This window comes from Perca flavescens, chromosome 10 (assembly GCF_004354835.1).
Source record: "Perca flavescens isolate YP-PL-M2 chromosome 10, PFLA_1.0, whole genome shotgun sequence".
Taxonomy (NCBI): domain Eukaryota; kingdom Metazoa; phylum Chordata; class Actinopteri; order Perciformes; family Percidae; genus Perca; species Perca flavescens.
In genome coordinates this window covers 14,461,860-14,477,111 of record NC_041340.1, presented here as the reverse complement: position 1 = coordinate 14,477,111, position 15,252 = coordinate 14,461,860, and the positions used below count along the sequence as shown (strand labels likewise).

At 38.9% G+C, this 15,252-nt stretch overlaps 1 protein-coding gene across 2 annotated transcripts; it reads left to right on the top strand.

Moving 5' to 3' along the window:
- The first annotated feature begins 190 nt into the window (after positions 1–190).
- Positions 191–14,617, top strand: lamp2 (lysosomal-associated membrane protein 2). 2 transcript variants are annotated; one of them, XM_028589168.1, is made up of 9 exons: positions 191–381; positions 3,327–3,442; positions 4,313–4,520; positions 4,611–4,772; positions 4,857–5,089; positions 5,204–5,311; positions 9,198–9,252; positions 9,352–9,519; positions 14,201–14,617. In XM_028589168.1, the coding sequence occupies exons 1-9, from the start codon at positions 336–338 to the stop codon at positions 14,341–14,343; spliced, it is 1,239 nt and encodes a 412-aa protein (XP_028444969.1). In that variant the 5' UTR covers positions 191–335; the 3' UTR covers positions 14,344–14,617. The 2 variants fall into 2 exon arrangements, with proteins under 2 accessions (XP_028444969.1, XP_028444970.1); XM_028589169.1 differs by lacking the exon at positions 14,201–14,617 and adding an exon at positions 11,281–14,027 and having other exon boundaries at positions 192–381.
- Positions 14,618–15,252: the final 635 nt, after the last annotated feature.

Genomic DNA, 15,252 nt, shown 5'->3' with positions numbered 1-15,252 from the left:
CTGTCAATTCGGTTTATTTTATGAATCACTGATTTTTAAACTTAAAAAAAAAAAATCTTACTGTCTTGTATGAAAGTAGCCCATTAGTAAGCATTTTTTGTCTAAAGCTATACAACATTCACATTCTCGTGAGGCTTGAAAATGGATACAGTAAACTAATTAACTGTGTGTGTAAAAGGGGTAGAGAGATTTGAGTCCACACCTTCTGGTTTGAGATCTGTCATATGACTTCCATTTCCTGGTACTGTCGGAGTCATCCCAAACACCGCTGACTGAGCGTCCTTGTTGGTTTCTTGATCTTCTCTCCGGTGGACACTCTAAAATCCTGGGCGATCATGTCTCGATATGCTACATTTGTTTTATTCCTCACCCTTGGAATTGGTATGTATCATCACATGAATTAGTCTTTAAATCAAATGCGAAAAGTGAGAAAAAGATCGCTAGCTATATGTTTCTGCGAAGTGATTAAACTCATGGGACACTTCGGGCCTGGTGCAACTGGGTTCAGGCTAAATGCTGCTCTGGAGATTAAGAAGATGTCTTATTTGTCTGTGGCCTTAAACTATAGCTATATACATAAATGTGCTGAGGGTGAATATACGCTAACTTCACAGGCCTTAAAACCAACCCATGATCGGCTGTTCGTTTCAGTCGTGATGTTATGCTAATGCAGCTAGCTGTATTGCTAATTGTTACCTACGTCAACAACATCAAACTGGAGCGTCGCTGTGTGCAGCTCATGGGACTAACGTTTTACATTTCCCCTCACCTTTGCTATTTTTCTTTTCATGCCGATGTGTAAGAATAGAACCATGCACATGTACAGTCAGCTTTAACGTTATAACGTTACTGCCTTTTCATAATGTGTTGGTTAGTCAACCTTAGCCGTTAGCTTACTTGTTAGATAACATTTGTTTTGAAGCTCAAGTTTGAGGTAACGTTAATGATAAAACCATCTGAGTCATGTCCGCTGCTAAATAACGTTAGCCACACACACAAATGTTAAGAGAGTAAACATGGTAGCTAAACCCAAGTTGACGCAAAATAAACTACGACTAAAATAGTTAGCATTAGCAAACGTTTGGCAGTTTACAGTAAAGGCTGCTTTATGGTTGTAGGCTCTACGTAAGTGGCCTTACTTATGCCATTGTGAGGATATAGCGTTCCATTTGTACTCTGATAGTGCACATAACAAACTATATTATTATTATTATTATTATTATTATTATTATTAATAATAATAATAATAATAATAATAATAATAATAATACGTTTAGTCTGGCGATGGGGGCAGAAAAAAACCGCAGCAGTGAAAAGTTGAGACATATTCAAGTTTTGACAAAACGCAACTCAATGTCACACTGAGTTTTCCAATCATGTAACCAACGGTCAATCCGTTTTAAGGCGGTAAAAATAAACATCCCTACTTTATTGCTGCCACAAGAAAACTTAAAAAACTATGAGGGTAAAAAATGTAACACAAGCACTTGCCTGCCCAGGAGTTTGTGTAACAACTGACCGTTTCCTTTATGGCTACGCCACACATTCAAGGATAGGAGAAAAAACGTTTGTTTGGTTGTTTGTATTTCTTGAAACCAATCACAATCGTCTTTGGCAGCGCTAAGCTCCGGATGCAGCGACGGTGCAGTAATGTGAGCTATTTAATTAGCTGGATATATGGTTAAATGTAATTTGCTCTTACCAGTTTATTGCTGTGTCACTTCGTCCATAGCAATGTCCCAGTTACATAGTAAATGCCTTAAACATATTTTTTGTAAATCTTTACAATTATTCCCCAAAAAGAACCAAGTAGGCCTGCCTTATTGCACGATCCAAATTTTCTTCAAAACTTGTCATTTTCAGCATGTATCTTGCTAGCTCTAAGTTTTTGTTTTTTTTTCCCCCAAAGCGAAAGGAGTTTGAGCACAGCAACACACAGAGTGGAAATAAAGCCGCCTATATGTGAGGTCAAGATCTATAAACGATCTTCCGGAAAACAGTAATTGTGAAATATAAAGTCTACTTGTGCTACATTGGGGGTGGGGGGAGAACATAACAGGACATCACACAAATGGGCCGTTTAAATGACACTCAACGGCATACAACCCTATGGTGAATAGCCGGACCGACTGATCTAGTGTGGATGTACCCTTATGCTTGTGCTGTGGTGTGTGCATCGTTCTGGCGTATCTCTTTAAAAGGGAAACAGACATTGCTATAAGATCACTTTTATTTCAGATAAGTGTTTTAAATGAGGAATCCACTGTCAATTCTTAGCTAGCTAATGTTATGTTACGTTACGTTCACGCCACTTTATGTGCTGTGATTAAGCTAACATTTTGTCACAAAGGTTATATTTTGCTTATAGGGTGTTTTTCTTAAAGTTAATCTCTAATGCTGACATGTGACATACATAACATTCTGTGACCTATCAGGTTCTGTGACCTTAGGAATTTCAGCTATGTTTCCACTGCAAATGTTTTTATCGCACATGATAACGCAGTGCTTTTGATAGGCGTTTACAAAATAATGTATCCAAAGACAGGGTCACAAATTGTGATAGCTGTGATTTCAATGTACCAAAATATGTGTGAGAAAAAAATATTTTCAAGTGATGACAAAATATTGTCAGACTAAAGTGTAGTTGATGTTATGTCTTACAACCTGGCCCTTCAGTACAAATACAGGGTTTTTATAACAAGATCACACACATCTGTGTGAGTTTGAGTTCATGGCAGGTGCTTTTATAAATTTATGATACTTGGAGATTGTGGCAGGCAGCTGTTGTTGAGTTGACGATAATGCATACTGGTAAAAACCATGTAGTAAATCTGAATGGACCTTGGCCTCCCCTTCTGTTAATTGTATACAATTTCTTAGAGCCAGTAGAAAGGTTCAGGCCTTTGTTCTGCAAGTAGGACCGAACATTTCTGTTCTTGTAAACAGTTATTGTAAAATATTACTATAGTGTTTTCTTGTCCACTTCAGTCAACTTGGGGTCATGTAACTCTTCTGTACATAATAAATAGCTCTTAAATACACTTATGTGGCAGGTGACCTAGGATATTTACAGCCTGTTCACAATATTCCTGATCAAGTTGTATTTTAGTACATGGCACTTTGGCTGTGGCGGTTATCCAATGTTAGCTGGAGGATGGTGCTACTGACTTTGTGGTTGTTTGCCAAAAAATGTGTGGTTCTCTCATATTTGAACAGATAGACTTCATATGTAGTGCCCATGAGTTTCCACTTTTTGCAACTATACCTTTAATGAAGAGAGTAACCTATTAAGTTCCAACTGGAGTCATTTTTCGTTTTCTTTTCAGCGTTCCAGCTGTCACATGGCACTGAGGTGAATGTCAGAGACAAAACCAACCAGTTATGCCTCTTTGCCAATCTAATGGTCAACTTTTCAGTCTCATATGAAGTAGCTGACAATAAGGTGAGTGTCTGGTCTTAGTCCTAATAACCTCAGTGTTCTACTAAGACCGGCTGTGTTTTATATTTAGTACATCAGGCTACACAGTAACCTTATGAAGTTTGACAATAGAGCAAAGCAGCTCAGCTCTTATCAGGCTGCCTCAACAGCGTGACTATCACACAACTCTTGTGGAAGCATATGTCATCATGGAAAGGGGAAATAGCTTTTTTTTGTTATTCAGCATTTCAGTTAGTGTGTTTTCCTGGTGCACATTCTGGGATGGTGATGGCGCAGTGGATATGACACATGCCTTTGGTGTGGGAGACCTAGGTTTGAATCCCACTGCGATACATCAACCAATGTGTCCCTGAGCAAGACACTTGACCCTTAGTTGCTCCAGAGGCATGTGACCTCTGACATTATATAGCAATTGTAAGTTGCTTTGGATAAAAGCGTCAGCTAAACGACATGTAATGTAATATTCTGCAATTTGGTTTGTTCTGTCTTTTCACTAGTGAATGGTTGTGCTATAGAAAGCAGTTCTCCAAAATGAATGACATTGTAATGGATCTTTCATATAAGCTGTCTATCACTCCTTGGCTTATTGGAATAATGTTAATGCTATGTTTACAGGGGAAGTGCTTTAGATGATGATTTTTCTTTGTCAAGCACATCAGATGAACAATTAAAGTACACTCCCTCTTACTTGCTTGGTGGCAGATGCTTTTCATGAATTAAAATATGCTTCAACATCAGTATATCTGTCCCAGGAACTAAAACTCTGCAAAGTAAAGTTTTTTTCCCTCGTGGTCTCTGAAGTTTACTTTTAAACAGTTTGACATCGAACTCGTACAATGTCATTAAATATGGTTATACTCTGCTCTATTTTAGAGTGCAACAGTCGAGTTTGAACTTCCAGCTAAAGTCACAGATGAAAGTACATGTGGTGACACAAGCTCAACGCTGAAGCTTAATTTTGGAGAAGGTCACTCCTGGAGTGTGAACTTCACCATCAATGGAAAAATGTACCAGGCAGACACCATCGTATTTTCCTACAACCTCAGTGACACAACAGTCTTCCCTAATTCTGTATTAAACGGTAACCTCTACACCTCACTGTGCAATCAGAAATACACACATGATTCACAGGCCTTGTACTGATGCTGATGGGTTTTTGAATTTCTTTTAGAAACCGAAACTGTTGCCGTGAAGACTCACATAACTGATGTAGGAGTGGACACCTGCTACTCATGCAAGAGTAAAGACACGATCGAAGCCGATAAGGTCAACCAGACGCTGTGGAACGTGCTCATACAGGCTTTTGTCACTAACAACCGCACAAGTAAAAACAGTAAGTGCATGATGCAGCGTCGCATTTCATCCTGCTTCTAATATTTCCCTCCTGTTTACATTTGTTGTCTATTCTTTCACACAGTTACTTCTTGTGCTGCCGATGTACCCACAACTCCTGTTGCCCCCACCACTCATGCCCCCAGTACTACCACTGCAGCTCCAGTCACAAACTCCACTACCACTGCACCCACAACCACCCCGACCCCCACCCTCCCCACACCCACCACTGGGAAGTACAGCATCAAGCGTGATGAAAACAGCACAGCCTGTCTGATAGCCAACATTGGCCTGCGGATTGGTTTCAAGCAAGAACAGGTATGTTCATAAACGCAAAATTATAATGTAACCTTGTTTTCCAGATGATGTACAGATGATCTTCCATAGTCCTTTTGCTGATTTGATTCCCTTCTCTTCTCTTCCCTTCCCAAGATGAACTTTGATCCAAACGGGACCAAAGTCTCTGGATCATGTGGAGTCAACAGCAGTGAGCTGATACTGACATCCAACACAATGACCATCATGCTCACTTTCACCAATGTAAGTTTGATAAACCTGCTTGGTTACATTTTTCTTAATATTTAAAAACAGCTTTAAACTTTAAAGATAATGATAACCAAACATTTTCTGTTGTATTTCCAATTTTTTTTTTAAACATTTTGGGCAACATCAAAGCCAAGGCAAGGTGGCTTTATTTATATAGCACATTTCAGCAACAGAGCAATTCAAAGTGCTTTACATAAAACATTTTAAGAGCAGTTAAAACATTCCTGCCAACACTCCCATTTCTCCCGGGTTTCTCCCGTTTTTTAGCCCTCTCTCCCGGACCCCTCCCGGTTTGTTATTTCTCCCGGGAAACTTCCGTAATTTGCATGGCCCAAACTCCTTTATAAATAATCAGACCAATATGTTTGTCTAATGTTGACCAGTTGCCAGATCTTGTATGAAACGCATCCTATTTACACAATCCACACACCGTATTCAATTTTCAACCCGTTTGTCACCTCAACCTGGCAACCCATAACCCAGTTGCGCAGTTGGTCTCTGTGGAAGCATCACGGAAAGTTCAGACCCGAAAACGAGCCGATTTTAAAAAAAAAAAAAAAAAGGCAGGTGAAGGCGGTGTTCCCGCAAAGAAATCAAAATATAGCTGTAAATTTCAACAGTTTTGGGCGCAACTATTTACATGCATCTTACCTAGTCATATCGACAACCTCCACGCTTTTTGTAAGGTGTGTCGCACTGATTTTAATGTAGCGCACGGTGAGAAAAATGACATTACCCAGCATGTTAAAATGCAGCGGGTCTTACAGTCACAAATCTCCCTCATTTTGAAAACCAAATGTTGGCAGGTATGAGTTAAGTGCAGTATAAGAAATGAACAATTATTTAAAGAAAGGTAGCATCAAAAAGGTCTTCAGCCTTGAGTTAAAAGAAGTGAGAGTTGCGGCGGACCTGCAGTTTTCTGGGAGTTTGTTCCAGATATGTGGAGCATAAAAACTGAACACTGCTTCTCCCTGTTTAGTTCTGGCTCTGGGGACAGACCGTGTCCCAGACAACCTGAGAGGTCTGGGTGGTTTATAGTGTAGCAGCAGATCAGAAATTAGTAAAAAGTATTTTGGCCCTAAACCGTTTAGTGATTTATAAACCAGCAAAAGTATTTTGAAATCATTTCTTTTTTTTTTTGAGGGACAGAAAGCCAGTGCAAAGACTTCAGAACTGGGGTAATGTGATCCACTTTCTTGGTCTTAATGAGGACTCGAGCAGCAGCGTTGTGAATCAGCTGCAGCTGTCTGATTGATTGATTGATTTTTATTTTAGGGAGACCTGTAAACCGTACAGTCGTAGTCAAGTCTACTGAAGATAAAAGCATGGACAAGTTTTTCCAAATCCTGCTGAGACATAAGTCCTTTAACCCTTGATATATTCTTAAGGTTATAATAGGCTGACTTTGTAATTGTCTTAAAGCTGCTGTAGGTAAGATTGTGACGATCCAGGACTTTGCCAACAAATTTGAACATCAACAACTTCTCAGTCCCTGCCCCCTTTCTGCTGCAGCCCAAACAGTCTCCTAAGCCCCTCCCACACAAGGGAATTTGACAGAACTGCCGGCATGTCAGACAACATTTTCAATAACTAAACACTAACACAATGTTAACTTTACTCACCAACAGTGAAACGATGCTAACTAGCAGGCTACCGTTAGCCATTTCAGCATCATATCTGACCGACCACTGTGCAAACATTACTATCATCCTCACCAACGTAGCTTTGTGGACTTTTGACTACTAATAACCAAGTGAAAGATAAATCATTCATGGTAATTATGTTACCTGTTGAGAAGAAATGTGGCTACGTCTGCATCGTTCTTCAGATCTTTAAAATCCCGGAGCTCACACCACCTCTGAAAAGCCACTCCAATTTTCACCCGAGTTTTGGGAAAACTTTCTGCGGCTCATGTGCGAGGAAGGGGGAGGGGAGAACGCTATATATGCGTGTGCGTGTCTGCTCCGACACGCACACGCATATATAGCGTTCTATCTGCCTGATTGACCGGCAGATAGACACCCCCTGTGGCCCTGATTGGAGAAAATCCACCGGGAGCGGTGGAATTTTGCCAATCGCAGTACAGGCTGTAGGATGTGCCAGAGGAGCTGGATTTTTTTTATATTACATAATTCATGTCGTTCTACTGGAACATAGGGTCAGTTTCAGAAAATATGACAGAAAGTTAGTTTTATAAGACTTACCTACTGCATCTTTAATGTAGCTGTTGAAATTCAGGTCTGAGTCCATGACTATAACAATATTTCTGGCTTTGTCTGTTGTTTTTAACATTGTCGATTGAAGCTGAGCGCTCACTTTTAATCGTTCCTCTTTTGCTCCAAAAACAACCACCTCAGTTTTTTCTTCATAAAATTTAAGAAAGTTCTGCCACATCCAGTCATTAATTTGTTCAATGCAGTTACTCAGTTTTTGTATTGGACTATAGTCCCCTGGCAATAAGGTTATGTAAATTTGTGTGTTGTCCGCATAACTATGGTAACTTGTTGTTTTCCATAATCTGAGCTAGCGGAAGTATGTAGATGTTGAACAGAAAAGGCCCCAGAATGGAGCCATAGGGTCTTCAGCCTTAATCAAAGGCAATTTGTCAATTCCTTTTTCGGATGCAAAGAAAACGCAGTGACTAGTGGATCAATGGCACATGTGTATTGATACGACACATATTTTTCATGTTTAGGCATATTTTCCTTTTTTCCCCCTTTTTTTTGTTTTGTTTTTTTTACAGTAAGTTTGGTCAGATTTGCAGTCATACTACTAACAGAGTGTCAGAAGCTAACCATGTATCCATTAATTTTAGCTATCCATTTAGACATTTCTATTGCTAACTAGTTTTCATGCACTCCTAATCAGTTGGGGGTGTTACAGTTGACTCAGGTCAGTGTGAAACTGAGATGAAGTTGAAAGGTTACTGGTTATTGTGACAATAAATACACTAAAATCAGCTTGAAACCAATTTATAATCCCTGTGTTTGTTTTTTTTTTTTTTTTGTTAACATGAATATGTGTGCAAATGTATTCAAATATTTGTATTTTAATAATTAGTTGTGTAACGTGTTATTAGTCTTTTACAAGTCTGAATGCAGTGATGCTTCTGTTGCCTTTAACGTCTTTTTTGGAGCGTCTGAGAGCTGACATTTAGTTAGGTGGCACCGAAATCCGCGTTACTATTCTGTCCAGTACCGGATTTTAACATGCGCCGTTAACATGAACAGAAAATTGCGTTGCCTGTATCTTTTCACGGCAAACGCGTGTGTGGAAAGTGGTCGCACAACAGCTTAAATGTTCTGTTGCGCACAAACGTAGTGTTTACATTTTATGGAGACAACCAAATAAAATATTGACTTTTTTTTATATATATATATATATATATATATATATTTATTTTTATTGAAGGAAGAACAGAGTGATGCATCACATACAGAACAAGTTTAACAATACTCCTTGTTTTTACAGTTTTTTTCAATATTGACATCTTTTGAAATAAGATTTTCTAGGTTTTGATTTGTTTTTATATATTAAATAGACAAATATTGAACAGGTGGTCGCAACGGACAAAACAGTTGCCAATTGACTCAATGTGGTTGCCAAGGGCAACCGGGCAACCTTTACTGTCCCTGGTTTGTTGGATAATATAAGATATTTGATGACATCCAGACAGGATGCAACAAAATGTAAAATGTTCACTTAAGGTAACCCTCGTCCCTGAACAAAGAAAAGGGAAATGTATGTATCCTGGATGTTCTGGATGCAGAGTCTCAATTAGCCTTCAGTAATTGAGATCGGTGGGATTTTGAGAAATTTAATTTGTTCAAAATAAATTATTTTGATGCATATTTTTCTGTGTCTATTTTCTGTCCAACAGGACACAAAGAAATTCCGCCTACATGCTCTGAACTTCACGAAAAATACAAGCTCTGGTAATTCAATGTATCATATATACCCACTATCTACCCAGAATCCACACTGAGAAGCAAGCTAATGTTGAGTTTTTCTTTTATGTCGGTGTTTCTTTCAAGGTGAGTTTTCTGAAGCAAACACCAACCTGAGTCTGTGGGAGGCAGCTGTCGGCACCTCTTACATGTGTAACAAGGAGCAGAACTACACCATCACCAGCCAACTCACCCTCTACACCTTCGACCTTCAAGTACAGCCATTTGGAGTCAAGAATGGTGTTTTCAGCACAGGTAGGTTATTCTTTAATGTCTCTTAAAACAGACTCCGCTGACCAGACCCTGACCCAACTGTTTCAGATTTAGAGTCGGGGGGCGGGGGGCTGATGAGGTATATTGTTAGTTTGTACTGGCACCGGTACTGGCATATATGTTATATAATAAAATAATATATAATAATATAACGTATATGCAGTGGAAACATGGCATTACAGTGATCAGTAGCACTGATTTTGTTTTGGAGCTCAAAAATAAGTCACAGACTGCTGCCACTCATCCTCAGTAAAAGCTAAGTTTTACTTCACATTAACCTAATGACAACCAATGGAAAGCGTTTGATTATACACACTTAAAATGAGTGGTTTTCAATGTTTTTGGCTTGCGTCCCCCTAAAATGAAGCAATGTCTGCACATGGTCCATCACAAGTCATCTGAAGGGTTTCTAGAAGAGGGGAACGTATCCAGTGTTTCACAAGAAAAGAAATATGCAGAAATTGGAGGAAAATTTGGTGAGGAAAAATAGACATAATGTTGTGACCCCCCATTCCCCTCAGATTTTTTCTTGGGACTACTTAAAGGACAAAGCCGGCACAAAATGAACCTAGGGGTTAATAACACATGTGTACTGAGTCGACCGTTCTCTGGGATATGTTTTTATGCTAATCGAATGGGACCAGTTTTAGCGCAAACCGTTCACGTATACAGGCGGGCGCCATCTTGGGAAAATCAGTCGAACAACGAGTCATGACTGTTTTCACAAGATGGCACCCGCATGTATATGTGAACGCTACTGTCTTTATAAACTATATTTTTAATAAACTGTCTGTACACTTACAAAGTTCTCAATGCTTCGGTTTACATGTAGGGACCCTCATTATGCTACCGTTGAAGTGTGGTGCTATTTTGGGCCTTGTTAGTGGTATAGAAATCGCGATTTCTTTTTACTTTACACTCTGCCCTGACGACTAGCTTTATAAGCTAATTAGCGGTTTGCGATAAAACTGGTCCCATTCGATTAGCATGAAAACATGTCCCAGAGAACGGTCAACTCGGTACACGTGTTATTAACCCCTAGGTTTGATTTGTCCTTTAAGGGGTCCTGGCCACAGTTTTGGAACCACTGCTTTAAATCTTCAAAAGATACATTCCCATTTATAATCAAGTCCATCCTAAGCTGATGTCAATTGTCCTGATCACTTCAAAAACATCCAAATTACCTCGTGCAGCATGTCTTCAGTTGTATAAAGTTCATCACTATCATGCCAAACAGCGTTGCCAGATGTACGCAAATTTTACCCTCTGTACGCTGTATTATCAAGTTGTTATTGAGTTGTTTTGAGTGCACCAGTAAGTTTTCATGCAGAATACGAACAGGCTTCTAGTTGTGCTGTCTTGTTATTTAATTTGTAATAGTAGGCTATTACAAAAAATGTCAGACTGATGGACACATACCCCCTTCCATGCATGAAAGCTACGTCAGCTCGCTTTAAAAAACCCTGATGTGTGTAGATTTGTAAGCGTGTCAAAAACTCAGGTTATTGATTTGCGTACGGTAAAGTTTCCTTAAAATACGATAATTTGTAGGCTCTGTTACGATAGTTGTAACATTTCCCATCTGGCAACGCTGATTCAAAAGATGTTTATTTTCATGTGGCAGCTTTTTTAAGTGTTGTATTTTGGCACAGCTGATGGCAAATAATCTGAACTGCTATCCTGCTGTGTTGTTAATCAGAAATCACTGTTCCACCTGTTGACTGGCTCTCTTTTTATCTGCAGCCCATGAATGTTCTTTGGATGACACCAGCATCTTAATCCCAATCATTGTTGGGGCTGCTCTGGCCGGCTTGATTCTCATTGTAGTGATTGCTTATGTGATTGGTCGAAGAAAGACTTACGTTGGATATCAGACCCTTTAAATCCAGTTTGCAATCAATATTACGGGGTTCCCAAGCCTGGTCCTTGGGTTTCGTATGCAATTGTTTAATTGGCAAATAACTTAAAAAAATCTAAATCTAAACTAAAGTCTCTGCTGGGAAAACATGAGATGCAGTATTGAAGTTATTGGCCGTTATGAGACATGAAATGCACATGGAGCATTAATGATCCTATAATAAGGAGTGAAAATTAATTTTCATTATTTTTTTTTATTTTTTTTCAAGGACCAAACTTGTCTACCCCCAATGTTTTGTTTCTTTTTTGTTGTTTTCTGGATGTCTTGTCTTTCCTTTTTTGTTGTTAATGAGCAAGTGCAACATCCATACAACCTTTTTTTTATTTAAGTAGTTATAATCACATGACAGGTTTCTACACAGGTACAGTACACTTCAACATTTACAAAAGCCTCTGGACATTAATTAGTTTGATGCATTTTTAGCACAAGATGTGTGACCATTTAAATTGGTTGCTGTAGGATCTTGCACTTGCTCTGCAGACATTCCCTTTTTGTTTTATTTTGTTATTATTTTTATCTTTGTGCACATTTTTGTTTTTACTTCCTTTATGGTTCGACTGTTCATCCCCATAATTATCAGACCTAAAGGAATGATCATTTTCAACACAATTTTTCCACAAATCAAAGAAAGATGATTAATCAGTTTTCTTTATTCCCAGAAATTAATTTACAAGGATGAAAGTCTACTCCATTTTGAAAGTATTGAAGGAAAATATGCTTTAACACCATGTTTGCCCCTGTAGAGCAGGAGAAACATTGGAATTATTGTCCTGATTATGCGGCTCAAATCATATTTGGAATGTGTGTTAAAATGAATAGACCTTTTTCATGGAGGACATTTCGGCATTAAAGCCGTACAAGTCCAGGTGGAACTAATGACCTTAACTATGGCTCACTTACATTTCGGTGACAAATCGTCGTTAGTGTTATTAATTACACCTCTGCTTTGCCTGCTGGACCATGTCAAAATGTCTGCTGTTTTAAAAGGTCTCTCTTATATTTGCACATGCTCCAGTCAGAGAATAAATCTGAGGAAAAAAAAAAAGGTCAACTGTTTTTTTTTTTTTTTTTCTCACACAATACATTTTGGCATTAGGTTTAGAAAAGGGAGAGTTATGTTGTGTAGATATTCGCTTTCATGAGGCTATTTACGTATAAATGCACTAAGGCACTCTTCACATTTTTGCATTATGTTGAGACTGTTTTACATTATCTCAACTGTGTATAGGCGTAGGCTTGGCCTGAGCTTTGAGGGCTGCAGCTGGATCAGGGCACCTTAAAGCCCCTGAAAACGTTAATCTGAAGTATTTCTCTGTAACATTAAATATAATTACTGAACGAGCAACAATCAAAGGTAAATTTCAGAATGTGACCTGTGGTATTTCATGAAGAGTATAACACAGGAATAGTTTTGTGATATTGGCTTTCTCGCCAAGAGTAAGATAAGAAGATTGATACCACTCTCTGTCTGATAAATTTGAAGCTACATCCAAGAGACAGTTGGTTTGTGTTAAATCTGTACAAAAAACCCCAAAGTAAAAATGGCATATGGTTTGAGCAAAAAATGGTATTTTCTTTAAAAGCTCGGCGTATTTGCTCCATCAGGACCTTGTGGGTGTGGTTTGATCTTTTTTTGTTCGAGTACTGGAAAAGAACCTAACAACCCCACATCTGTCTTTAAAAAGTTAGGAAAACCACTGAAGTAAGTGATATAATCTCGTGTGAAATAGACAAAGTTGTTGGCAGAAAGTTGTGTTATCACGTAATCACTCATAGTAAGAAGCTGGAAGCAGGTTTTCAGGAGCTTTAAAGTCAGGGAATTAGTGCAGGTTGCATTGATGCAGTATCAGGGATGAAGGCAATCCCCAGAATGTGTATTTCTGTAATATTAGAAAGCCAATGGTACACATGGTAGGAGCTGTGTATTGTTGCTTAATTCGAGCAGAGTGCGGTGTACTGTTAGCCTTGTTCCAACTTTTCAGTACTGGAGCAAAGCAGGCAGAAATAGCTGCATTTTTTTAGTTGCTTATAAAGTTAGCTTTCCCAGGACATTGTACATGTGTGTGAGTAATAGTTCCAAATCAAATACGAGCTTTGATTTTTGCTTGTGATTGATGCTGTCTTGTGTATTTCAGCTTTGAACAAACTCTGTTGCCTTAATTATGAAGATGGTTTTGCAGCACTGGTGTACATGTGTGTTAAAACATTTTCTCAATGTTCAACTCCCTTGTTCTCAATAAATCATCTAACAGGTTTATCATGACGACTGTGCCTTGCTTAATGATACGGTTTTGTTTTGTTCATTCAATAATTGCTAATACAGTTAAGAGATCATTTTGGTAACTTTGAGAACATTGCACATACATGTTCAGTAAAGGGAATTTGTGCCGCAAGACCATCTAGTTAAAAATGAATTAATGTGTGTTATGTGGAAAGAAGTAATTACAGATTTCATCTCCATTCACTCAAGCTGTTAGCTATAAAACATTGGATTATAAATTGTGTGTCAGACTAAAGTGGAGCTTTTAGTCTTTTAAGATTTATGGAAATAAAAATGTATTGCTGCCTTGGACACCTGAGTAAATGTTTATTCCTGCTTTGAATACTTGGGGACACCTTTCAGTCAGTTAGCAGGCTACATCTTTCTTTCAGCCGTTCATGCCTTAACCATTAATATTTTTTATTTCAATTCTGCTGTTCAACATATAAGACATTCACCTTTCTGCTCTCTTCACTCCTGTCTAGCTGAGGATTGCCAGGCTGATGCGGAGAGCTTCCTTGTCCCCATAGCTGTCGGAGTTGCCCTGCTTGTTCTCATTCTTATTGTTCTGCTGGCCTATTTCATCGGGAGAAAGAGAAACATGGCTACCAGCTACGAGTCTTTATAGTTCGTAGTTAAACTTTCCTCATTTAAATCTAAGCTCTTCAAAGGGTAGACAGGGAATTGCTGCCTTTGACTAATTGTGAAAAATTACCAATGTGTTGTATTCACATTTCCATGTAGTGTTTAGTGCTGTTGACTTCCTAACTGTGTTCGGAAAGGAATTGATTGATGTTTTGGGAAATGTGCAAAAGTTAGATGAGAACATTGATACCACTCTCATGTCTAAAAGGTAAATATGAAGCTGCAGCCGGTTAGCTTACAGTGAGGAAAGTATTTGAACACCCTGCTATTTTGCAAGTTCTCCCACTTAGAAATCATGGAGGGGCCTGAAATTGTCATCGTAAGTGCATGTCCACTGTGAGAGACAATCTAAAAAAAAAAAAAATCCAGAAATCGCAATGTATGATTTTTTTAACTATTTATTTGTATGATACAGCTGCAAATAAGTATTTTAACACCTGAAAAAATCAATGTTAATATTTGGTACAGTAGCCTTTTTTTTTGCAAGTACAGAGGTCAAACATTTCCTGTAGTTTTTCACCAAGTTTGCACACACTGCAGGAGGGATTTTGGCCCACTCCTCCACACAGATCTTCTCTAGATCAGTCAGGTTTCTGGGCTGTCGCTGAGAAACACGGAGTTTGAGCTCCCTCCAAAGATTCTCTATTGGGTTTAGGTCTGGAGACTGGCTAGGCCACGCCAGAACCTTGATATGCTTCTTACAGAGCCACTCCTTGGTTATCCTGGCTGTGTGCTTCGGGTCATTGTCATGTTGGAAGACCCAGCCTCGACCCATCTTCAATGCTCTAACTGAGGGAATGAGGTTGTTCTCCAAAATCTCGCAATACATGGCCCCGGTCATCCTCTCCTTAATACAGTGCAGTTGCCCTGTCCCATGTGCAGAAAAACAGCC